General features: G+C 40.9%; 1 protein-coding gene across 1 annotated transcript in view; it reads right to left on the reverse strand.

Moving 5' to 3' along the window:
* Positions 1–662: 662 nt before the first annotated feature.
* LY75 (lymphocyte antigen 75) overlaps positions 663–27,279 on the reverse strand; it is a 143,164-nt gene continuing 116,547 nt past the window's right edge. Inside the window, exons 22-35 of the mRNA XM_089659877.1 lie at positions 26,179–26,284; positions 23,442–23,602; positions 23,219–23,348; positions 21,713–21,939; positions 19,551–19,716; positions 16,683–16,838; positions 14,910–15,032; positions 13,050–13,244; positions 11,151–11,374; positions 6,019–6,193; positions 5,750–5,908; positions 4,930–5,052; positions 3,688–3,852; positions 663–1,460 (exon numbers count right to left, since the gene is read on the reverse strand). Coding sequence (XP_089516003.1) covers positions 1,294–1,460; positions 3,688–3,852; positions 4,930–5,052; positions 5,750–5,908; positions 6,019–6,193; positions 11,151–11,374; positions 13,050–13,244; positions 14,910–15,032; positions 16,683–16,838; positions 19,551–19,716; positions 21,713–21,939; positions 23,219–23,348; positions 23,442–23,602; positions 26,179–26,284 — 2,277 coding nt within the window. The 3' untranslated portion in view covers positions 663–1,293. The remainder of the gene's footprint in view (positions 1,461–3,687; positions 3,853–4,929; positions 5,053–5,749; positions 5,909–6,018; positions 6,194–11,150; positions 11,375–13,049; positions 13,245–14,909; positions 15,033–16,682; positions 16,839–19,550; positions 19,717–21,712; positions 21,940–23,218; positions 23,349–23,441; positions 23,603–26,178; positions 26,285–27,279) is intronic.

Here is a 27,279-nt window from a genome sequence, read left to right on the forward strand (position 1 = left end):
GTGGTAGTGTTATGGCGTGGGCATGTATGGCTGCCAATGGAACTGGTTCTCTTGTATTTATTGATGATGTGACTGCTGACAAAAGCAGCCGGATGAATTCTGAAGTGTTTCAGGCAATATTATCTGCTCATATTCAGCCAAATGCTTCAGAATTCATTGGACGCCGCTTCACAGTGCAGATGGACAATGACCCAAAGCATACTGCAAAAGCAACCAAAGAGTTTTTTAAGGGAAAGAAGTGGAATGTTATGCAATGGCCAAGTCAATCACCTGACCTGAATCCGATTGAGCATGCATTTCACTTGCTGAAGACAAAACTGAAGGGAAAATGCCCCAAGAACAAGCAGGAACTGAAGACAGTTGCAGTAGAGGCCTGGCAGAGCATCACCAGGGATGAAACCCAGCATCTGGTGATGTCTATGCGTTCCAGATTTCAAGCTGTAATTGACTGCAAAGGATTTGCAACCAAGTATTAAAAAGTGAAAGTTTGATTTATGATTATTATTCTGTCCCATTACTTTTGGTCCCTTAACAAGTGGGAGGCACATATGCAAACTGTTGTAATTCCTACACCGTTCACCTGATTTGGATGTAAATACCCTCAAATTAAAGCTGACAGTCTGCACTTAAAGCACTTCATGTTCGTTTCACTTCAAATCTATTGTGGTGGTGTATAGAGCAAAAAATGTTAGAATTATGTCGATGTCCCAATATTTATGGACCTGACTGTATATGGACAAACAGAGATCTTGCAACTTCCCAGCAAAGACACAGACAGCACTAAAAACTTGAAAGAGGCCTTCCATAGTCTACCCAAAATTAAAGTAAACTTTTTTGTTTTTTAATCATACTCTAAGCCATGTTCCAACCTGCATAATTACCCAGATCAGATCAACCATATCTATATATAGGCTTCACTATTCCCTTTTGCGGAGCCCCACCTCTTTGGAGTAGGGCTGATTCAGCAGCCAATGACAGGCTGCCCCCCAGGATTGCCAATAACACCTATCTGACACAATTCCACAATATTCCTAGGGACACATATTATACAATTAGTATGTACCACAAACATCAAATCATAAAAACCCCACAATTTTGGCTTAAAGAAAAGCAGTTAAAAAAACACGTAACAAATGTCCAACTGATGTGCATATTTTGGAAGAGCACTCAAATTTCATTAAAAAAAAAACTAAACTTCTTAAAAAATTCTGCCTGAGTGCTGCCAAAACCCACAAAATAATTCTCTTCCAAGTTGTGCAAAATAAAAATACAGGTAGTACACTGAAAACTGATCTAAGAATAATCAATCATGGACTCCATCTGATCTTCTGCTCGTCGGTAACGAATGGATGAGAAGAAGAGAGGGTGCCGCCTTTTGTAGAGGTAGATGACAAGCCCAATGATGAGGGCTAGGATGACGAATATTGCAAGTCCAACTGCAACTCCCACTCCAGTAGACTCTGGAAGGACAAGAAATCCACATTTTAAGGAACAATCCCAGTGTAAAGAAAAACAATTGTGACCTATTAGTGGTATTTGACTGAATAACAGAAATAAGATATACCTGTGCTCAAATCCCATTGGTTTGTAGATGCATATAATCCATCAGGTGTTAAAGGGCTGTGACCACATATTAACACTAGAAGTTTTGGATGAACCCTCTGCACAATGCTATGCCCCCTTTCTAGGAAATTTTTTTTTTACTTTTTATTGCAAAAAAAGGATTTTTAGTTCACATATATTGCAATACATGTTTAAGCTGGCCAACTGCATCAAAGTAATCAGTCTATGGCTAGTCCCTAACCTGCTCTGAAAAATGCAAACGCTGTAATGGCCACAATGCCAACATGGGGCAAACAGACACATACTGGCACTATATCCACTGAAGTATGCTATTAGCAAGCATGTTGAATTTTGCAGAGTAGAGTAGGGAATGGCCAGAGAGGGATTTCTTTGAAGTAGTTGGCCAGCTTAACCATGTATTGCAATGTGTGTGAACTAAAAATCATTGCTTTAATGCAAAGTTTGATTAAAAGGGTGCATAGAATTGTGTAGAGGATTCACCCAGAATTTCCAGTGTCAACATGTGGTCACACCCCATTAGCACCTGATGGAATGTACAAGTTTTTGGGATCTGAGCATAGGTATTCCTTATTTCTGTTGCATTGCATGTCAGTGGCCAGACGTGAACTTAGTGTCTCTCCTCCAATTTGTGTCTGTTGCCACATGTTAGCATTGTGTCCGCTGTAGCAATTGCAGAGTAGGTTAGAGACTGGCCATGGAGCGATTACTTTGATACAATCGGCCAGCTTAGGCTCCATGCACATTGGGCGTTTTAATAACGCTGGTAACGTTAGCTGTGTAAAGTCATGTTAAAAACATGGGCCAAAAAAAACGTACAAAAATGCTGGTTTGCCATGATTTACTGAGTTTTTCAGCGTTAGAGAGTTTTTACAGCTAAAAAATTCCTCTAGAAACCCACTAGTTCTGAGGGTTTTTTTCCAGCCAGAAAACGCCCCTGCCAGAAAACATTGATTACAGTCTATGTGTGCATGGACACATAGGATAACATGCTGGGGAGTTTACTGGCTGTAGAAAAAACGTCCAAAGCCAAAAACAGCCGCTGTAAAAATGTCCAGTGTGCATGAGGACTTATACATGTATTGCAATGTATAAACTAAAAAGGTTCATCCAGAATTTCTCTTACTGAATAAGGCCCTACATCAGGGGTACTGAAATAAAATCAGCAAGGTCCGGGCAGTAGAATTTGCATGCATTAGAGGTCCATAGGTCATGTAGGCCCCTGTGGTGCATTTTCGTGTGCGCCAAACCACATGTTGCTGTGGTGCGATTTTGAAAAAAAAAAAAGGGTAGGGGACTTCTTCAGGTTTCTAGCAGGTAGTGCTGACCTACCCACAAAGTGTGCACCAAATGCACATGTACATATCTGAACCTGTTCTTACATCAGTGTCTTCAATCCCCACTGCACATCACAGTCCCCTCCTCATTCACAGCAAGATCCCCTTTTGATGAGTGTCCTTAGTTCCCCTTTTACATCACCCCCTCCACCCCTTTCACAGTAGTGTTCTCAAACTTCCTTGACATCAACACCCCCCCCCCCAACCCCCTCCCCAACAGTACTGTCCTCTCCCCCTTCACTGTAGTGTACTCTGCCCCTTTTTACATCATCCCCCCACATTACTGCCCCCAGGTCCCCCCATATTGCTGTCCTCAGCCCCCACACGTTGCTGTCCTCAGCCCCCACACATTGCTCTCCTCAGCCCCTCCCACTTTAATGTCCTCAGCCCCCACACACCACAGTCCTTAGCCCCCCCACATTACTGTCCTCAGCCCCCCACACACTAATGTCCTTAGCCCCCCCACACACAATTGTCCTTAGCCCCTTTAACTTCACCCCCCCCCCCACTGTCCTACCTTACACAGACAGTGATTGATTGCTAGCACTGCCCTTCATCTTAGCAACCAATCACCTGCTTGTTAACCTCGGGCAGCTCCCACCCTCCATCCAGGACTGTCCTGCCTCCTGCTGTCAGCTCTGTGAGGATGATCGTGAGACAGCTGGGGGAAGAAAACGCTCCTAAATGGCAGGACTGCATGGGTCCATGTGGGACAGTGACTTGGTCTGCATTTAGTGATGCCTGCTCTACATGACACAAAAGAACTTACTTAGAGGTGATTTGCAGACGACTCTTCCCATGCCAGGTGTACAGGGAATTCTATTCCATGTGCCAGTCTCTGGGAATAAAACAACGCAGGAGCCGACGGTGTTTGTTGGAACATTAGTCCAGTGGTTATATTTTATGGGTGATCCATCAAGCCATAATTTCTGATCTGTACAGATAGAAGAATCAAATATCAACAATTCTACTAGGATAACAGCATAAAAACGGAAATGGAGCAGAGTAACTAACATTTCCCTGCAAGCCATGCAGCAGGGGCTGGGCGCATGACTAGGTGGGCTCAAATGAAGAGATTGTATTGAAATTCAAGATTATTTGTTTACACTTTATAGTATAACAAAAGGTAAAGTTTTTATTTTAGTTTTAAATGAAGTGAAAAGGGATTAGAACACCCAGTCAGGTTTTTATTGTTGTCTATGTCCCCATTAGGCAGATTCACCCTCTCTATTTGTCCTGTTCACCATTATCATTGAAGGTGAATGTTAAAGAAAATACCTAATGTTTGGTTGTCCCCAAAAGAGGAATACTGGGGAATCTTCCAGTGGGGACACTATTTCAGGATTTCCTCACTTTAGAGGGATTTTCTCTCACTTCCTGTTTTGGCTATGGGACAGGAAGTGAAGGGAAATCTCAATAAGACACAGATGGCAAAAATAATGCTTACAGGGGTTATAACCCCCCATAGAACTAAAGGCAAAACATTTTTTTTTTGCATTTTGGATACTTCAAGTTCATAAGCTGATAAATTACATAATTATTTACCTCAATCCCTCTTCCAGTCTGACTGGACAGGGAAAAAGGAGAAACAGCACACATATGAGCTCATCTGTCACTCTGCTCACTCCTTCTAGCAGTATCTCCCTAGTAAGCACATAATCATTGCAACACAGCTGACTGTCTCCTTGTGCTGCTTCTTCCTCCTTGTCTGAGCTCTGCAACAGGCTGAGTCCGAGTCATTTTCAGGCACTGTTTGCATTACAAAAAATATACATTTAAATGATGTAATAATGAATACAGAGCTGCATTCATTGGTGTCTTAATGCCTGAATTTCAGTTTTAGGAAAGGTAGCCTTCAAAAAGCCACCGGGTATTTTAGTTTAGAATTCTCTCACTATTAGAACATAAGGTCTGGGAAAACTGACCCCTTAAGCATTTTCTTTCTTTAGCATACCTGAGAAATGAAGTCACTTGCAAATGTAAGTACATCGTTGTCTAGCCATCTACTTACCAGCTGAGTTTGGATCTACTCCGAGCCAAATTCTTCGAGTGATAAACACATCAGCCGTCAAATATTTACTAACAAATTCATTCTCTTCCTCATCATTTATAGTCAGCAGCTTGGCTGAGGGATCTAGAAGACATACATTGGAATATTAAAGATGTACTTGTCTAAGTTGGGGTTGTGACTATTCTGGGTACATTGCACAGCACTGACCAACTATGGCTGTGCATATGTATTTACTCAATTTGTTTTCAGAGAACATTAAAAGTTATGAATTGTATCTCCCCTGTATAGTAACATGCATGGTGCCTACTCATATCCAACCCTCTTTTGCAACCTTCTAGAAAATATGGGCCTTAGAGTGCTGACCCTTTTTGCTTATTAAAGGGCTGTTTGTCAGGCCTGAGCACAATCCTATGAAGATGAGGGGATTGTGCACAACTGGTTGCACTGCAAGGTCCATATTCTACACTGAATCTTGGTTGGGCTAGCAGTATGGGTAAACTTCGGTTCACTCTAAGAGATACTGACAGTTTAGGAACACCAAAATGTACTATCAGGCATGAGGTGCATGCAACCGCATAACGACAGACGTTTTCTTTTCAGCTTTGCTAAAAGGGTGGGCTACACTATGCTGTGATAGAGCTTGCCTGGTACTTCCAACTCCTCTACATTCCTACTAGCCCATTACTACAATTGATAGCCTCAAAGGCCAATAATAATGCATAGGAGGGAAACAGGAGCAGGCAAGCATCAGGAGAAAGACTGTTTAATGAACAAGCAACAACATACTCTGCGATTTTAAAACCCGATTACAGCCACATACCTAAAGTTTGGCACATCTTCCTGGCTTGTTCGCTAGTGTACACCGAGTAGTTGTAGATCTTCACATCAAATGCATAGCAAAAATCCTTTTGACGAACCCATTGTGCGGAGTTGTCTGTTTTGGGGCACAGTGGATCAGTCTCTATAGACTTTGATTGCACTGCAATAGATCAAAGAGAGGTCCATAGCAGCAATAAATAAGACGCTCTGAAGTATTTATATAAAGCATAAACCTTACAGTTCCATAACTAATAAAGACCTATAACTTACTTGCCAATGGTTTATAACAAAGAGCACCATCCAGGGGTTCTGTGCAGCTCTTTGAGCGCCAGTTTCCCTTTGTGTCAAAATAGGCGCAGTTTCCACGAGGCAGCAGTGTGTCCAGATTCACAAATTCATAGCTGACCGAAGTACCATCTGACCATTCTGTTCCTGAGACCGTCCCCTGTTGGCCAAATCAAGCATAATGTTGCAACAGTCCAAGAAAGGAAAAGGAAAACCATTACTCCCCTAACCTTAATCTGCAGCCATAAAACTAACCAATCTTTACAGAATGTATGGTGTGTGTACACACTGCAAAATTTCAGATCACCACATGTTATTTATCAGTGATCTCTGTTTCCATGAACATACCATATGCAAAGCCTGGTCTAATGGAGCTCAAAGAATATCAGAACACAGGTTGACCAGCACCTACAGGTGAAACTCGAAAAATTAGAATATCGTGCAAAAGTTCATTTATTTCAGTAATACAACTTAAAAGGTGAAACTAATATATGCGATAGACTCATTACATGCAAATCAAGATAGTTCAAGCCGTGATTTGTCATAATTGTGATGATTATGGCTTACAGCTCATGAAAACCCCAAATCCATAATCTCAGAAAATTAGAATATTACATGCAATCAATAAAACAAGGATTGTACATAGAACAATATCAGACCTCTGAAAAGTAGAAGCATGTATATGTGCTCAGTACTTGGTTTGGGCCCCTTTTGCAGCAATTACTGCCTCAATGTGGCGTGGCATGGAAGCCATCAGCCTGTGGCACTGCTAAGGTGTTATGGAAGACCAGGATGCTTCAATAGTGGCCTTCAGCTCTTCTGCATTGTTCGGTCTCATGTCTCTCATCTTTCTCTTGGCAATGCCCCATAGATTCTCTATGGGGTTCAGGTCAGGCGCGTTTGCGGGCCAATCAAGCACAGTAATCCCACGGTCATTGAACCAGGTTTGGTGCTTTTGGCAGTGTGGGCAGGTGCCATGTCCTGCTGGAAAATGAAGTCAGCATCCCCATAAAGCTCATCTGGAAGGAAGCATGAAGTGCTCCAAAATCTCCTGGTAGACGGCTGCGTTGACCCTGGACTTAATGAAGCACAATGGACCAACACCAGCAGATGACATGGCTCCCCAAATCAACACAGACTGTGGAAACTTCACACTGGACTTCAAGCATCTTGCAGTGTGTGCCTCTCCATTCTTCTTCCATACTCTGGGTCCTTGGTTTCCAAATGAGATGCAAAAGTTGCTCTCATCAGAAAAGAGGACTTTGGACCACTGAGCAACACACCAGGTCTGATTTTCTTTAGCCCAGGTAAGACACTTCTGACGTTGTTTGTTGTTCAGGAGCGGCTTGACAAGAGGAATACAACTTTTCGTAGCCCACGTCCAGGATCCATCTGTGTGTGGTGGCTCTTGATGCACTGACTCCAGCCTCAGTCCACTCCTTGTGAAAGTCCTCAACACTTTTGAATGGACTTTCCTGACAATCCTATCCAGGCTGCGGTCATTCCTGCTGCTTGTTAACCTTTTTCTTCCACACTTTCCCTTCCACATAACTCTCTATTAATGTGCTTTGATACAGCACTTTGTGAACATCCAACTTCTTTTTCAATTATCTTTTGAGGCTTTCCCTCCTTATGGAGGGTGTCAATGATGGTTTTCTGCACAACTGTCAGGTCAGCAGTCTTTCCGAAGATTGTGATTCCTACTGAACCAGACTGAGAGACCATTTAAAGGTTCAGGAACCCTTTGCAGGTGTTATGGCTTAATTAGCTGATAAGAGTGGGACACTTTGAGCCGAGAATATTGCACCTTTTCACAATATTCAAATTTTCTGAGATTGTGGATTTGGGGTTTTCATGAGCTGTAAGCCATAATCATCACAATTATGACAAATCACAGCTTGAACTATCTTGCTTTGCATGTAATGAGTCTATCTCATATATTAGTTTCACCTTTTAAGTTGCATTACTGAAGTAAATTAACTTTTGCACGATATTCTAATTTTTCGAGTTTCACCTGTAGATTCATATACATGGTTTATTGGGAAAAGACATGGTCACGTCAGTTAAAGCCTAGGTTATAAAAAAAACAAACAAAAAAAACCCCATAAAATAAATGCACATATTTTTGCAGGAAAAAATTGTGCGTTTATTGTTGTGTTTTTTTTACAGTTAGCCTGTAAAGCATTACAATGCCAGCTTCCTGCCGACTCCAGCTTGTACCTGACTTTCAGACGGAAGAAGGATCAATGGACTACAAGAGCAGTGGGATGGGGGGGTGGAGAGAGGTAACATGTTGAAAAAGTGAAGATGGTGTTTAAAACACAAACTTTCCATAGAGATATGGAGGCTTTTAGTACTGACCTATATTTCAGAAAAATTGCAGTGTTTTGACTTCACTGGCTGCTTATATGCTGCCAGTCAGTAACTTAAAAATGTCAGAACAGTGTGACAGTCAGGAAGCGGGCATTTCCACAAGGTGGTGAGCAGCCATATTTCTTTCCGCACAGGTTTAAATCAGAGAGTTTGGCTGGCCAATGACCTTGTTGGGTGTGGTGGTAAATATTTTTTGTTACTCTACCACAGGAACTAGAGAACATATGCAATATGAATCAAGGTTCGCCTATTTATTCAGGTCTCCTTCAAATGTCAAAACACTGTAGTATAGTAAAAATGTGCTCACCTAACCCCCCTGGCTTCCACACTCAAGGAGGCGGCAAGCCAAGTACCCCAAAACTTGTGAGAAGATGCTTCTGCATTATGCTGGGATCTAGCCAGAGGGATAAGGATGAAATCCTTGCTTAGGCACCGCAGGCAGAAGCCAGGGATAACGCAATTACTTTTACATTGTCCACGTTTATTTATTTATATTTTACTGTTACTTCAGCATTTTTGCATGGGGGAGCTGAAAAAGAGGAATTTTGACTTTCCTGCACATTTAAGGAATTGATTCTTAAACCATGGGTTACATGATGCTACCTTCATGTGACTGGATACTGGCAAACTTTTTACTGGGACTGCACCACAATTTATCCATATAATCCAGCCCACTCCGTGAGGTTCCGGTTCTGTTAGCAAACAGTAAAGAGATCACAAAGGAAAGAGGGGAAAGAAGGGTCAACGGCTCCAAACAGACAGCTGACCACACAAGCACCTTGTGGCTAAAGCACGCATCAGGCAAGGCCCAAACAGCCACTCAGGAAAAAAATGACGCTGATGTATGCCATACATCGGCAGGAACAGCAGGTTTTACACACATACACGCCTGGCTGCTACTAAAAACCTGGAAGCTATGTGTAAAATGTTACTTCTGGGTCCTGCTCTCACTGTTTCTGGTCACGGTGGCCAGGGGAGAGGCTAATTGAACACTATCTGCTCTACATTAACCTCAGCAGAGGCCCCGTGAAACATTGAGCGTCTAAAAATCCCCCGATGTCTCATTAGCAATAACCTGTCACATTTCATGCATTATGGGCAACTATGCATGAAATGTTGATTGAGCTACATGTTACATATCAGCATGCCAGAGTGAGAAAAATAATTCTAGGCCGTTATTTACAAATATGTCTGAAATGTTGTACTTTTGTGCTAATACCGTGTGACAAAAAAAAAAATTAGAACTAGCCCACTATCACTTTGTCAGTGATGGGTGAGAATGCATGGTGCCTGCTGATATGGGGGAGCATGTGACTCTGTTGGAGTCTAGCAGCCAATCGCTAAGCCTTAGTGTTGTCACAAGACTAAAGGAATGACATCCCTGTTTCCCTGTATCCAACCTCAGGCAATGCAAGGTATTTTAGTTCCAGCTGCAGGGGGTTGAAAGAATTGGGTGCAGGGACGCTCTGGATGCCTTTGCTGCCATTGTGCACTTGCTGGGTCTCTCTGTGCCCTTAAGGAGGGGTGGGCTCCCTCCAGGCATACCTGCCCTTAATCTATCCATTCTTATATGTGCTCATAATATGCAGGCTCTGAAAATTTAGAGTTGGGACTGCAGTATATACAGAGGTACCATGACGTGGGCACTGCAGCTTACGCATATATGTGAAAACAAAACCCTCTGTATTTAATGCCACTTTGGTTGTTTTGCAGGCTGGTTGGCAAGTGAGCTGGAACCTTTGTTTCTGATACAGTTCATGGCTATAGTTTAATTTCTAACCCACAGTGGCAAGTGTCTAAGCTGTTCTTTACCAGGTCTATAAGTTTTGCCCTGACTCATTGTGAAAATTAATGATGGTCTTGTTCTCCATATGTTGATGTCAGACTCAGACCTGATACGGTTCATGGCTGCAGTTTAACTTATAACCCACAGTGCCAAATGTCTATGATTTTCAGGCAGAAGCTTTACCAGATGAAGCTTTACCAGTTTAAAACTTTTGCCATTACTTATGTACATAACAGTCCTGTTTTGTTCAGATTCTTCATATGTTGATGTCGGTGTGCCAGACGACTGGTTGTCCAGAGGTCAGCCACTAGAGACAAACTGCCAGTCAGCGGCTGCAGCAGAATGCCTAAGAGGCTGCCTAGCAGCAGTCTGTGTTCCTGTCCGGTCCTTGAATGCCCGGAGCTGTCGCATCCTTCGCCCCACTCTCTGCACGCCACTATCCTGCTGTGATGGAGACATGAGCATCAAGAGAGCACTGTCAAGTATCAGTGTGTTGGGGGACTTTACACAGAGACAGTGTCTCTTTGTCTCTGTTAGGAGAGCTTGTCTGTACAGAGCCCAATAAGCTGTCAGTGTCTATTTTTGAAAGTCTAAGCTCTAGTGACATCATCAAAATAAAAAAAATAAATTATCCTTGCCTATTTGGCAAGTCACTGACCAGGAACAAGCATGCAGCAAGTGAAATCAGCTCCCAGGTCAGCAAAATGAAATACTGACAAAGAGAATGGGAAAGACAGCCTTGGCAATTTGCATTTTTTGAATCAAGTAAGAAATAGCAACATGCATATATGCCTATCCTTTCAGGTTTCCAGTCACTGCATATAAATGTAATTGCCTGCACAAAATCTAATTGTCTGAATATGATAGTGATACAGAGATCAGGTTTATGTATGATAAACAGCAATTCCCCAAAAGCCTAATTGTCAGTGCTGGATAGAACCAATCAGCACACACTTACATCATTATTCCATAACCCAATCCAGAGGGAGAATCCATCCTGTCTTACAATGTTCTCCAGAAAGAGCTGTTGCTGGTTATCATGAACACTGACCAGATTGCCACCATTCTGTTTGCACTCCCTCACCGCCTCAAACCACGTCAGCTTCTTCTTCAAAACGTAGTATGTGGAATTGTCAAATGGTATAGCAGTTGGCAATGGCTCAATGTATTCTGTCCTTGAACCTGCATAAACAGATGAAATGCAGAACATATAAATAAAGTTATGAGGCCAAGTATACATCAGCTGAAGCAAGCCTGCCAGCAAATGTAAAAATTAAAATATTAGCATTTTGGTTCCTTTTGGTAAATTTGTTGGACTACATCACAGGGCACAGAAGACTTCATATTCATGACTACATGGGGTTATGCTGCTGCCTTCAGGTAGACACTTGCCAAAAAAAAATAAAAAAAGGAGGCAGGAATCCCTTTCCAGGCGTAACCCCTCACAGCTCAGCAGCAAGCAATGAGGAATAGACAAGAGGGGAGGGATCTGTGTCCTGTGATGTCATCCAAGAAACAATTGGTAAACCAACAACTCATTTCTTAATCGTACTTCACAGGACAAAGAAGATTTCATATTTATGACTACCTGGGATGTCCTAAAGCACTGAATACAAGGATTGGGCAAAACAGCAACAAGGCCAAACATTCCAAACTCTCCAAAAAAAAAAGAATAAGGGGGACTCCTTTACAAAGATGCCTTTTTTTTCCCTATTGGTTGAACTAGGTGGGTGTCTTTTTTTAACTTGACTAGCTGCGTAACTATACTCGCAGAGGTTTGAAAATCTACTTGGTAGAACCTTACAACCTTGAACAGAAACTTGAGGCCAAAATGTGCAGAAAGCATTGACACTCCTGGTAGAAAGGTCCCCGCCCAGGAAAGGAGGAACCTGGCTCCTGATGAATCCACCTAGAAATAGTGGCTGTGACCCTTAACAGAATCCTCAGGCAGATCAAACAGGGAATCAGACTGTCTTAACAAAGCTGTAGACCTCAGATAAACAAGCTCAAATGACATTCAAGCAGTGAAGCATCTTCTCCTTAGGATGTTGGCAAACAATGTCCTGATTCAGGTGAAAGGAAGAAACCATCTCCTGTAAGAAAGCGGACTGAGGCCTCAACACCACCTTACCCTGGTGGAGAACCAGGAAAGGCTCCTGGTGAAAGGCACATGCTTGCTTTTAGTTTCCCATGTAAACATTTGATGCCATTGCCTTAAAGAAGCAATATGCAAAAATACTTGTAATTAAAATCACTTGTAAGAGGATACATCTATCATAGCGCCCACAAATGTGACGTCATCATGGGTGCAATGAGACAACATTGCGTAGCTCTCTATGGTCTAAATTTAATTGGAGTCTGCTCATTATGTCTGTGTGTACTGAGAGTTTCCCTAACACAGTAATGTGCAAAAGGACCTCTAAACAGTAACATCTCACAATATAGACATGCAAGCCTTACAATAAAAACCAAAACAAAATAAAACGCGTACTTGGTGTTTTCTCAATGCTTTAGAATCACTGATTCCAAATTATTTGCTATGGGGAGCAGCACATTACTGCTTGGAAGGAAGGAAGAGAGCCACTCTCCATTTTACAAGTCATAACAAATATTTTATTAATCCATCCATGCATAGACAGATCCACCTGTTCCCTCTACGATAAAGCTGGAGGGACAGGTGGATCCATCTGTGCACCAAATGGATGACAAACACTGTTATGACTTTTTAAATAAAATTTTAAATATTTTAACTTGCAAAACCTTAAAAATAATTCCTACACCATCCATATGTATCTGATCACTGGATAGGAAAACAGATCACTTAACTGGAAACAGAATATCACGCAGTCAGACTTACCCATTTCAATCTTGCAGGCCACAATGGAGTGCTGTTGATAGAAGACCATTTCATAGTCCTTTGGGTTGTGGAAAATATCCCAGAAGCCATCAAGCCTTATCCCTGCATAAAAGCTGTTGCTTGTTATGTTTGGCCGCCCAGCCCTCCAGTTTGAATATTTCACAAAGGTCTCATCATGCCAGCGAAGATGGCTTTCTAGTGAAGAAAAATGATGCCGCATTCAGAGTAAATAAAAATTTACATCAGAGAAATTACACGACAAACTACATGAAATTAGAATGACTTAAAAGTCCTGCCTCAGCTGCCACAGTGCAACAATGTAGAATTTTATGCTGTGCTACAGTTTTTTTTTTTCTATTTCACCTGCATGCCAAATGGTAGAAACAGCTATGTTTAGAAGGCATGCAGTTTTGTCCAATAGTTCTCACGACTGATCAGTACAAAGGGGATGAAAGGAGTCCAATTTTAAAGATGGAGTTTGTCATATAAGTTAGGAATCACAGTTACCCTGAACATTTCTTTCATCATTTGATTTGGCTGAGGTACTGGGGGATTTTTCAGGTTAGAGAAAGAAGATAATTTTAAAAGTGGTGGCTAGGGACAGAAGACATTGAGACCGGCTCTTTCAAATTATTAAAGTGTACGTTAATTTTAAAAAAGTTTTTAAAAGCACAACTAAAGGCTGCTGCATAAAAGTGTAAGTACCATATCCAGGTAACATGATGCACAAGCCACATAGGGAAGGTAAATTAATTTTTTTGTATAATCTGAGTCAAATCCTCCTTCATTTGTGTCTCAGCTGCTCCCCTCGTGGACAGAGCAACTCACAGTGGAAGGGTCTAGGTGTGATCAATTGCTGACTGACAGGCTACAAGCCTGTGGATCAGCAGTGACAATTACTGATAGACACGTCCCCTGCATCCCATTGTAGTGCATACAGGCACAACTTACATGATCACCTCTGTTTATAAATTCAGAGCAGTGCAGCACCATTGATTTTAAATATATACAGAGTATGCACACCACATATCAAGAATGCTTTTACAATGCAATCATATTCAGCATAAAAGCACTAATTAGTACAAATATCCAATCATGTCATATCACATCAAGCATAATACAGCAAATATATTTGCTACACTGTTCAACATCCAAAATGAATATAACAGCTGATGTTCATAAATATTGCACATACAGAAGTCAGCACCCAGAAAAAAATGATGAGAAAGAGCAGAGCCAAACCCTAGGGAAAAGGCAGAGGAGGAGAAAGAATCCAAATTTCAGGGGTGAAGGTCCTTTGCTCAAGAACCTTCCGCTTGGCCTGCAGTGCAGCATGGTTGCCACTCAATCACAGGAAGATGTCTTAGGTGGCCTTCACTGGAAGGATCTACAAGTACTTGTGGGACTTTGAGGGGGCTATGAAAACTGCAGATATACTCTTATAACCAAAGTAGAGACATGCCCCCAGTTTAAAAAAACCCCCACAAATAAAACACAAGAAGCAAATGAAAAATAACCCCCCCCCCCTTCCCACTTCCCCCCTTCCACTTCCAAAGTTTCACTAGTTTCCAAGTTTTCACAAATACCTGTTGATCCTTTCAGTGAGGTCCACCTCAAGCAGCTTCCTGTAAATGTACTGTATGTAGTATAGGCACATTCCCCAAAGATCACTTGGCCCATGCTTTAGCATTTAATGACATGACCAACCCTGTAAAGGGCAGTCTTTGTGGAAGCTAAAACTAGGAAACCTATAGGTCAGCTTATGACAGTGATGATATAGTCATAGCAAAGCCCAACCATTTGTGACAACCTACATGCAACTAGCTTGCAATACACAAATACATATACAAAGCATCTTACCATATACATCATAACGCATTCCCAGCCACACCCATTTGGCTAGGTCCATGTAGGGCTGCAGCTCATTAACTATAAACCGATTTTCTTCCTCATTTCGAATAACCAGGGCGTAAGCATCAGGATCTGCAAGACAAAGTCTTTTTTAATCTCCAAAAAAGCCAAAATGACTAATAAATTATTCTAAGCATTCCACTGCTATTCTCAATCATTTAGAATTGCATGCCTAAGAAAACATATACACCTTTTATCACAGATGCAAGTTTTAAATTATTTGGGTATTTTCCACTTTTTTTTTATCAATGGATGCATGCAAGTGTAAAGTAAATGAGAACTCTAGACTAAGTGCTGCTGTATAAGGTATCGCAAGATGATTATATTAGGATTCAGATACAAATGCAAACTACATTTAAAGCCCATCTTCAAACAAATAAATGAATGTATATAAACAATATGTCCCATTATTGGTGCTTTTACTGTTGATAGCAGTGCACAATGTGGAACTGCCGTGTCATGGATGCTCAACTTCCATATATATTTGCAAAAGATGATCTGGATATAGACAGGTCCTCTTTGCTGAGTGATAGGGCAGGTGTTGGGAATATTTTTCTTCCTTGTTTGGACATCATTTTTTATATACTACCTAAACAAGGAATAAATCTATTCCAACCAACTTGCTCCATCAGTCATCCCCCAATGTGCTGTTTTCTGACAGCAGGGACCCCCTCCTCCATCAGAATACATTGATCAGTGCTGCAGCCACTGGCTGCAGAAGCTGATCAAATGCTGGTTTTCCAGCAGGACTTTTTGTCAGCAGTCAGTCTTACAACTTCTGTTGAACAGACAGGGCCACACACGTATCAAAATTCGATATGTGTATACACAGCTTAAGTGTTCAGTGTCTTCTATTGTTGTTTTTTATTTAGACTTTGCAAGGGAAGTGGAAGAGTCACTTTAACCCCTTCACGCCGGCCGCACGCAAATGTGCGGCCTCCCTGCGTCTGGGCCTAGACAACGAGTGGCCGCACATTTGCGTTCATGTAACAAAAAACATATGTACTGAGAGTGTGTGCGCCCTGCGCGCTCCCAGCACACGTGTGGTACTCATGGAAAGGTCCCAGTCCGCTCTTTCGATCGGGACCTTTCCTGATCATGTGACCGGCCAGGACGTGACGTCATGGTGGCCACATGACACTAAGCCCCGCCCACCTCCCGGCGCAGGAACTTCTCTTCACGCCGGGACGACCCGGCGTGAAGGGGCTAAATATACACTTCAATCACATTTAAAGATCCAATGCCCTGAAAAGCATACAAGAGAAAAACTACCATCCTAGTGCATTTTGCAGAAAGGACTATTGGAGGTATAGTACATGTAATGTAATAAATATACTTACCTCCTTGCTGTCCTTTTGGTGCTAAAACTCTCTAAAAACTGATGCAAGCAACACAGTACCATCAGCTGTCTATTCGGTCCCTGCACATTATTCAACTCGAATCAGTCAATCCTACTTCTATAACTGCAACTAATTTCATTCATATAATGGACAGGGAATGAATGTAGTCAGCTGACTGTACCACTACACTTGCATCTGGGTTTTCAGGGAGCTGTATCATGGAAAGCACAAGATAGAGAAAAGTGTAAATATTATATTACATGAACCTCTCAAACTTTCTGAAGTTCTCTTTAAAATGAATAATAATACAATTATTATAAATAATCATAATAATCATAATAATAATAAAAAAAAACAAAGAAAAAGCCTGGTTATAACATACCAAGAGAATGGCAGATGTATTTGTGTTCATTTGAGAACCATCTTTTGTGGTTCAATAGGAAAGCATAGCAGTTGTTTCGGTATGGGATCCACACTACATCTTGAACTTTGTGAGGACAAGCAATGGTGTTGTCTTGCATTTTCTTTTCAGTCACATCTACAAATGGCATACAGGACAATTAGCTACTTAGACTGTATAACATGTTATCCGATTTAAAATACATACAACAAGGGTGCAGAGAACAGACTGTACTATAAAGATGTAAACCCAACACTTCATATTTCTGGTATGTGTCTGCTGTACCATGTACTTGTATGAAAAAGTATCTTGGTCTTTGTATTGCTTCCTTTGTGTGAAATCCCTGGTGTTGCTGCCAGTCCCTCTGCTTTCCTATCAAAAACTGACCACACTAGGCATGACAGCACAGCGTGGTCAGTTCTAGCTGTGCCGAGAACTCAGCCTGCTCGCCTCCAATGATCAGACTTGTCCTGACATGCCTTCCCCCACATAGCCATTCACTGGGAAGACCAGTGTACTGCTGTTTCTCCTCCCCCATCTCTGTGAGCTCCTTATGCAGCTGAAACAGATGGCATTTGACCACTTATTAAAAAAAAAAAAAAAAAGGGGGGGGGGTATTTATAATGTTTTGTATATCTATATACAATGTTTTACCTTTCATTTCTATTTTAAACTATGGGTTATTTTACAAGGCGAGGGTTCACATATACTTTAAAGTGGTATTAAACCCAAAAACAAAACCATGTTCTATTAGAGCTTACCAATTTGTAGATGTGGCAGCTGCACTACTTTCTTTTTAGGGCTGATTTTTTTTCTCACAGGATGAACAGCTCTAGAAAACATTGTTTTCCAATATATGACTGTATTTTAGTGACGGTTGTGGGGACAAACTAATAAACACTGCCAAGTATACCATCATTGATTATCTTTATTTACAGTGGAAAAAGTTCTGTTTTCAAAAATAGAATATTTAATTCATAGAAATAAAAGGTAACCTGCCATGCTAAAGCTTACTCCACCCCATCTTATGAGGGTAACCTGACCTGCATGTGAATGTCAAGAAAAACCCCCCCAAAAAAACAGAGAATTGAAATTAACTATTCTAACAGACTGTGTTTTGTGTATTTTTTTTATTTTCAAAGTACTATCAGTTTTATTTTTACATTAGACGTTAATACTCTTTAACACCAGATTAGAAGCATTCTTTCTTTAAATTTATTTATTTACTATTCCAATATAAGTAATTAATTAACAGAGCGGTTTTGAGTATTGCTATTCTACCAAAATTCTCAGTTGGCACTTTGATGGGGGATGGAATAAACATAAAACAGATCTAAATGATTAAATTTCTCTCCACACACGGGCAAGTAAATGTACAAAAGCAACTATTATACCACCTAAATATGACCTATATTTTATTTGTACTTTTTTTTGCCAACAGTATCCCTTTAAGCAGTCTTTGCTGCTGATGGAAATGCATGCTTACATTCCTTTACTCATCAGTACATTTCCTACTTGCTCCTAGAGACATGAAGGGAGCTAAGCATTGTTAAAGGATAAGTTTACCGTTGGGAATGATACATGTTCTACCCATTTTTAGGGAGTAACATGTAACGTTTCCGATCCTGCAGCAGCCACTCGATAACCCCCCCCCCCCATCCTGTGATAGCAGTATGGGGAGAAGTTCCCAGTACTAGCTGTCACTTTTTAAAAACAGTGTGGCCATGCGGGGCTCCACCCACATGGCCACATCATTCATATACAGTGTTCTGTGAATGAATGAACTACAAGTCCCAACAGCAGTCGTTGGCTTGTGTAGTTCTCAGTGAATTGTCACGGCGCTGTGTTAATTTATTGAGTATTCCTGTCAGAAGTATCAGCTTGCCTGTATGGGATGTAAGAGCAAGCAGATAATCTGACAGGTCTGCAGGAGACCTGCATGGCATCAGTGATCTGCTGATTGCTGGTGCAATGCTTTACAGGCTCCTACTACAAAAAACAATAAATTCACATTTTTTTTATCTGCAGGAGACCTGCATGGCATCAGTGATCTGCTGATCGCAGGTGCAATGCTTTACAGGCTCCTGCTACAAAAAACAATAAATTCGCATTTTTTTTATCTGCAGGAGACCTGCATGGCATCAGTGATCTGCTGATCGCTGGTGCAATGCTTTACAGGCTCCTGCTACAAAAAACAATAAATTCACATTTTTTTATCTGCAAAAAGTCAAACAAAAAAAAAAGTGCATTTATTATTTTTTGTAGAAAGGTGAACTTATCCTTTAAACTGCATCTAAACCCAAAGCTAGAAATATAATAAATTGCAGGTTACCAGTCCTTAGATAATGTGGCATAATTTATTTTCCTTTTATCAGGCTTTTTCCTCTATTTTTACTCAGTGATCTTGCAGATAACGCACTTATATCTGGGTGGCTACATTCACTCTTCCACCGTATATATGGAAGGAGTCATGGCTATTGCCCAGGCTGGACAACAAACGTCTCCCTTTGTTCATCTCCCATACATTAGGGTTTAAGTAATTAGTTAACAAAAACAAGACAAGACTGTTGTGAAGTCAGTTCAGTTCACAGCAAGTTACAACGACACTGCATTTCTGGAAAGATCAACGGGTATTTTCAGTACTTGGTGAAAATATTCTTAGCCTAAAAACTGAAAATACATGCAGCCAACAAGTAAGGACTGGTGAGCTGCAATATTTTAAATTCTTGTTCTTGGGTTTAGATCCCCTTGTAGGTCCTCAGGCCAACATCAATGCTGAAGAGCAGCTATTCAGAGTAAACAAGTAGAGAAAGAAACAAGCAAGCAAATTTGGAAATAAACAAATCTTACTTGTTGGTATGTGACAAATAGCCCCAGGCAGTTCATCATCACAACTCTTTGTTTTCCATGTGCCGTCAACATCTATAAAAACACAATCTTCATCCTCCTGCACATCCTCCGCCCACCGGTTCAGAGTAACTGTGCTCCCATCCTGCCATCTGTAGTGGAGTCCATCCTGAAATAACACGGCAGACAAAACAAAGGGAAAAAAGTTAGGATAAAATGTATGGGAGGATTTGTACCAATGACTAATAAAACATAGCAACAAAACCACAAAATAATCACTGTGTAACTTAAGGGGTTAATCCTCCTCATTGTGTAAAAAGGATGTTTGATCCTGTCTTCTCTGATCCCTTTTTCTTCTTCCTCCCCTTCTTCTAATGTCCAGAATCCATCTCCTGATAGAACAGAGTCTTGGGGGCAAGCTGCACATTCTCAGTTTGGTGTGTACTGCTAGAGTTTTTTTTTCCCCTTAGGAAGTTGTATGTGATCAGAACAGGACCAATCAGCACTATCCAGACAGATGGTCAGGTGTCCTGAAGCCTCATAGGATAATCAAGGTAGAATGAAAACTCCTCCTACAAGTTTTAACCAATGCCCTGCTGGACACTGATAAAAGTCACAAGACTGCTATATACTGCTGTAGAGAAAAGGTATTTAGCAGTTTATATTTACTAAAATAATTGCATTTCCATGTTGGAAACTGTGGGAAACCAGATATAGTGAATGCAGGGTCCTAAGTTTAGTAACACTTTAAGTAGTTTAGAGATTTTATTTCCCTTTAGGTCACTCTCCCAGGAATGGCAGCTAAAGGCTGGGGCTTCTTACTCAAGTAGGGACTGGGTGAGCAAGAAGGAAAAATGCCAAAAGCAGAACATGTGAAGTCCAGATTCAATTTCATTCAGAATCTTGTATCAAAAATCTACTAGGAATTTTTGAGCACTAAGGTGAAAATGGCAAAAGTCCAGCATGGGGATCATTTGGTAGAATCTTGCAACGTGCACTTAAACTGACTTGTCAGTTTAAACAACTAAAATTTGGCAACTAAAATGTTAAACCTGAACTCTGGTTAGATATAAAAAAGATATAATGCAGCTCTGTATTAATTAAAGTGGCTCTAAAGGCAGAAGATTTTGTACCATCATGCATTCCATGCATGAAGGCAAAAAAACCTTCTGCATGCAGCTCCTTGCCCAGCACCCCTAATACTTACCTGAGCCCGATCTTGATCCAGCAATGTGTATGAGAGCAGTGGCTCCCCCAGCTCTCCCCCTTATTGGCTCAGACACAGCAGCAGTAGTCACTGGCTCCCACTGCTGTCAATCACGTCAGTGAGAGGGGAGAGGGGGCAGGACCAAGCCACACTCTGTGTGTCTATGGACACGGAGTAGGGCTTGAGAGCAGGGGGGGGTGGGGCCAAGCTGTGCTCTGTGTCTCTATGGACAAAGAGAGCGGGGCTCGGGAGCAAACACGCACGAATGCCCTCATAGCAAGCAGCTTGCTATGACGGCATTCAGGAGGGGGGTAAAAGCCAGGAATGCCAGCTGGGGACCGGGGCTGCTCTAAGCAAAACCATTGCACAGAGCAGGTAAGTATATCATGTTTGTTACGAACAAAAGGTAACAAAAAATAAAGAAATAAATACCAAAAGAAAGCTCTGTCTCAAAATAATACAATTTCATATGGCTACAGTGTTGCATGACCATGCAATTTTCATTCAAGGTGCAGCAGCACTGTAAGCTGAAAATGAGCCTGGGCAGGAAGGGACTGAAAGTGACCAGTGGTTAAATAAACATTCAAATAATACAAAATTTGCAACAGTAAACTAAAGTAAACCTGTTATAGAAGTATGGGGGCTGCTATTACAGGATTCTGAAAATGGCAGCTGCCTGTACTATATTGATTCATTTGCTTCAATTTTTGTGCTGACCTATTGACTTCAATCACTTTGAAATCACTGAATTGAATAAAGTAAAAAGATTGCAGGTGTCAGAGAAACGTCAAAGGTCCCTATCCACATGCTTGTTCAACTCAAGCATCACAGAAGATATGGAAGTAAAAGGGCCAGTATAACAGCTAAATGCTAGCATTTTCAGAAAGAGAGGGCCCCAAACAGCAGCCTCCATGTTTCTTTCATGCCAGTTTTCTTTTAACAAGAATAATGCACTTACATCCCTGCTAGAGAGTCCAATCCAAAATGGCCGATCTGCCTGCTTAACCGTGACGATGAGAAAGGACAGCTGGTACTGATCTGTTACACTGACTAGTTCCATTTTTTTGCTTCTACATTCTTCTAAAGCCATGTACCAAGTCATGTTCTTCTGAAGGATTTTATATGTCTTCTCTTTGTAGCTCACATCTTCTGCAACAAATGATGGCACTTTGGTCCCATTATTATCTGGAATGTTTGAAGAAAATAAATGCTTAGTGGCTGTGGAAATGTCTCCATCTCCTTCCTATAACCAATCAGTTTCTCCTTGCTGCTAGGGCAGGACGGAACATGGTAAGGAGACATTGGTTAAAAGAAGGGAAACCAACGACTGGGACCTGATGATTGGCTGTGTACAATCTCAGCCCAGAGCTCTGTGTTGTTTACCAACACAGAGCTCTGTACAGCGGGAACGATCTGTCAGTTTCTCATGCCGGCAAAACAGGGATTAGAAACAGAGATCTAATAGTAAAAGCAGCACACATAACACATAGGCACATATTTAACCTCTTGATCACCCTACATGTTAACCCCTTCCCAGCCAGTGTCATTATTACAGTGACTGTGTATAGTATTTTCACTGTATTAATGTCATTGGTGATGTCGAGGCAGTTTGTTCCCCCCAGCATCAGTTAGTGTCAGATTGTCCACCGTACTATTGCAATCCCATTATAAGTCACTGATCGCACCCATTAGTAGTACATAAAAAAAAAAAAATTCCAGTGTGTGTGTATATATATATATATATATATATATATATATATATACACACACACACACACACACACACACTATAGTTTGTAGGCGCTATAGCTTTCACGCAAACCAATCAATATACAATTATTAGGATTATTTTTTTTTTTTTTTATCAAAAACGTTGCAGAATACATTTTGGTCAAAATTTTATATTAAATTTTTGATTGGATATGTTTATAGCAGAAAGTGTTTTTTTTTTTTAAATTTCAGCCTTTTTTCATTCATATCGCAAAAAATAAAAAAGCCCAGTGGTGATCAAATACTACCAAAAGAAAGCTCTATTTGTGTGAAAAAAAGCATATAAAGCTTGTTTGGGTACAGCATTGCATAACCGTGCAATTACCAGTTAAATTCACGCAATGCAGTACAGCAAAAAACATGGCCTGGTCATGAAGGGGGTAAAATGTTCCAGGGATGAAGAGGTTAAAGTAAGCAGAATAACCAGGGCTGCCTCCAGTGAAAGCCTTAAGAAAAATGCTAGTTGCCTGGCTGCAATACTTTGATCTACTAACTGTGAAAAACAGACCAGGAAAGTCAGGTGTCCTTATCAGCATACTTGTCCTGGTACAGTGGCTCTTAGTACTGAAGCCAGAGAATCAGTATTACAGACAGGCAATTAAACTTTCCTTAAAAGGAGAAGTTAGCGTTACAGCCTCCATGTTTCTCTTATGACAAGTTTCCTTTAAAGGAAAGCCAAAAGCAATATTCCTACCTCTGGTTCTCTGGCAGACTGTCACATACTGCAAGTCTGAGCAAGCTGTGAAATCCCATGTGCCAATAAATGATGACTTTGGATCATTCAGGAAAAACACACATTGCTGGTTTTTCTCCTCATTATGTGGCTGCATGTGAGTAAAAAAAATACAATTATGTATAGTAAAAGGAAAGCAGCCTTGATTAAAACCAATCCATCAATATAAAAACATTCTACATACATCAAACTCAAACCTCTTGAATCTCCCTTGCAGCAGCGGGTTGAAGTTTGTGTAAGAGACACCAGAGCCGTCAATCCAGCTGTTCTGGGCAGTGTTTAACGTGAGCCGTAGACCAATCCAAAACTTTTGATTCAAGTCCGAACTTAAATAGGTAATGAAATCTACAAAGAGAACAAAACAAGGTTACACTCGCAAGATTTCCTGCCAATTCTGGACATTCAAAATCAAAACACAATAACAGAATCGAAAACATTTTTTGTGTGCAAGCAGTATGGTGGCTTGGCAGTTGCCATTCTGACTTTGCAGTGCAGAGGTTCTGGGTTCAAGAACCATTAGGAACACAACCTGAATGGAGGAATATTATCCCTTTGTGTGGACTTTCCCTGGGTGCTCCAGTTATGCATATGCATTTTTTTTATCCTTTGTGTATCTACAGCTTACTTTTATTTCCCTGAACAATCTTGAGGTTTGAAAACTTGCTGTGTGAAGATCCGATCCCAACGCATTTACTTCCCTGAAGTCTGTTACATATATTCAGTATGCCCTGTTGATGTGTGCACTGCTGTGTCACAGAATTCACAAAGCCTACCTTCTGAACTACAGAGGTGCTAAGAGGAGCTTTAGGAGGTGGAATCAGTACAGGAATCAGGCACCACGAAACCAAGGAATATTTAGTCTTTAGAAATTTTAAGTAAACAACCAAGGAGAAGCTGCAAAGCACGCAGGGAATCCAGGAAGATGTGGAAACAGACAGCCAGCAGACAAGGAGCACTCATAACATGAAAGGAGATTCTTTAGACTGTTATTAAACCCACAACAGTAAAACATGCTGATTATATTCAATGTGGAACCTAAGGATTAACCCTAAAAGTGTTGTTAGACCATTTGCTGTAATAGCGATGGTCTCTGATGTTTGGTAAGCTGCTGATCTCTTCTGCACTTCACTGACACTGGGTGATTGTAAGAAGATCTTTCAGCACTGCACTTTTTCTCGAGGAGTCATCTACTTTTATTGGATTCATTTGGATAATCTTTTGTTTATATTTGGGTTTAAACATTTGTTGTATTAGCACTAAATGGTATGTTATATTCTTCAATTGAGACCTTAATTTTCACATTCAATGTTAATTCTTTAAGTATTTCTTTGTTACATGCAGTTATAGGATCTATGCGATAAGTTTTTTTTTTATAGGTGGGTTTAGTGCTGTACATTGCACAGCTATACACTGTTGGTTATTTTGGGCATAGTATCACTGGGAAGGGGGGCATTACATTTAAGTGGTGAGGTTTTTTTTTATATTTAGATGCTCAGTATCAGCACAGATATTGGTGCAACCCCAATTAGAACTCCTGGCATGTTTTAACTCCTATCCAAGACTCTGTAGAGAGATCCCCTTATTCACTGTCACAGTAACAATGATTTCAGTGGACAGGAAGGAAAATTCTGGGACAGGGACACAGACAGCAATAACTGACAGGGGTCCTAGTACTTCTCCACTCTACTTGAATAAAAGCATACTGACACCACAAAGCTAACTCATTCCCTGGTCATCTCCCACCTCGACTACTGCAACTCCCTCTTTACTGGCTTACCTTTACATAGACTATCCCCCCTCCAGTCCATCATGAATGTTGCTGCCAGGCTCATCTACCTTGCCAACCATTCAGTGTATACTTACAATAACTTATAAAGCCATCCACAACTTAGCCCCCAGCTACATCACTAACCTTGTCTTAAAATACTGACCAAATTGTTCTCTTCATTCCTCCCAAATATCTCCTGCTCTCTAGCTCCCTTGTCACCTCCTCCCATGCTCGCCTCCAGGACTTCTCCAGAGCCGCTCCCATCATCTGGAACTCCCTTCCCCAATGTGTCTGACTATCTCCTTCTCTGTCCACTTTTAGACGATCCCTAAAAACTCATCTCTTCAAAGAGGCCTATCCTGCTGTACATGTATTTTCCCCATCAGACCATCCCCCACAATTATTACCTTTTGAATCAATTGACTCTCCCTCTTTGATTGTAAGCTCTAAGAGCAGGGCCCTCCGATCCCTCCTGTATTATTTTGTATTGTAATTGTACTGTCTGCCCTTATGTTGTAAAGTGCTTGATTTTTAGTATTTTATAACTGGTAACTATAATTTATAATAAATTTGCTGTTGGACTTTAGAGTGGCCTCTCAGCATCAGGGAAACCCTAAAATAATTTACACTTACTAAAATCAATTAATGGGTGGGGTGGGGTGGGGTGTGGCTGGGGTCGATGGCAAAATGCCTCTTACGGTGACGGTTAGTAGAAGAATGCAACCCTTGCAAAGGTGGTTAGAACGCCACCTTTCCAGACAGCTGAAAAGAAATTTGGTGTCATGCAGCTGGTTTTGTCAAGTGGTATCAGCCCCCTGCTCAAGGAACCTCTACCACCCTCGAGAGGAACCCGCGGTTTTCATGGAACTGTAGGTGGAATGGCTCCACTACAGTCACACTCTAAACCTACTGTTAAAATTTGTATATAGTTTTTTTTTAAACTAGAATATATAGATGATACAGAGAAACAGTCAAACTATGTGAATGAATTCAGAGCAATTAAGAGACAAAGCAGACAAGATGTGGTAAGAAATACATGTCTATTAATTGAAATTTCGTAGTCAGACCTAAAAAGGGACTGATGGGGGGGGGGGGGGGTAGAAAAATCATAGCATCAAAAGATACTAGAAAGCAACTAACAAGTACAATTTACCCTGGTCACTTTGGCTTGAAATTGAAGGAAGCGTTCCCCCATGTGTTGAGCAGTATTCATTTGCAGCAGAGAATTTCAAATATTTTGGTTTGACTTTTAAAAAACACTGTAAAAATGAAGAAAAGAATATGTGACCCACACATGTCATACTATCACAGTGCCACATATAAGAAGATTATATATACATTTTTCATATCAGCCACTTCTTGGCAGCAATCAAAACAGCTTACACTTTAAAGGTATTCTTCATTGCCATTATTATAGATCATTTATATAATGCCACAGTTTTTTTTTTAAATAAAAAGGAGACAATGCATTTACAATATAACTCAAGACATGAGTGTTAGGAGGGCTCATGCTCATGAAAGCTTACAATCTAAAGTGGAGCGGTGAGTGATACAAACAGTAGTAACTGCGCTGGGATGAGTAGTTCCAGAAATTAAATTCAGTTGTTGGCTAGAGGTGAGATGGACTTGCCTGAACAGATGGGTTTTCAGACAACCTGAAACTATGCAGACAAGAGTAAGACAGTAACACCAGTTGGGATAGAAAGTTCCAGAGGTTGTGAGAGGCTTTGGGGAAGTCCTTGACGCAAGCATGCAGAAGGCGACAAGTGAGTTATAGAGCAGGATATCTTGGGAGGAGAGAAGACCGTTTGGTTGATATTGAGATGAATTTAGTAATAAGAGTGGCAAAGTTTTGGACAATTATGTATGTTTTTATATTTTGAATGTTATTTGTTGGACAATCAAAAGCCAGTGGAGGGATTGGCAGAGTGTTGTGGTGGACAGTCTGGCAGAATCATTCATGATAGACCGAAGGGTGAGTTATAGCCTGTGTAAAAATAAGTTAATGTGGAGGAAGAAGCACTAGTCTAGCCAAGAGTGAATTGTAGATTGGTGGTGTTGTGGGTTAAGAAAAAATAATGCTATAACTCTAGCGTGTGCAGCGATCTGCAACAGGTGTAGTGTAATGAATGTTTTTGTACACAGGAGCCCTCAATGTGTGCATTCACGTGTGCATGTACAAGGAAGTGGCCTCAAGATTTTGGCTCTTGTTTGTGTACCATTAATTTTTTTCAACTTTCACTTAAAAGCGGAG

Source organism: Staurois parvus, unplaced genomic scaffold (genome assembly GCF_062004578.1).
Source record: "Staurois parvus isolate SC_StPar_1 unplaced genomic scaffold, SC_StPar_1.0 ptg000031l, whole genome shotgun sequence".
NCBI lineage: Eukaryota > Metazoa > Chordata > Amphibia > Anura > Ranidae > Staurois > Staurois parvus.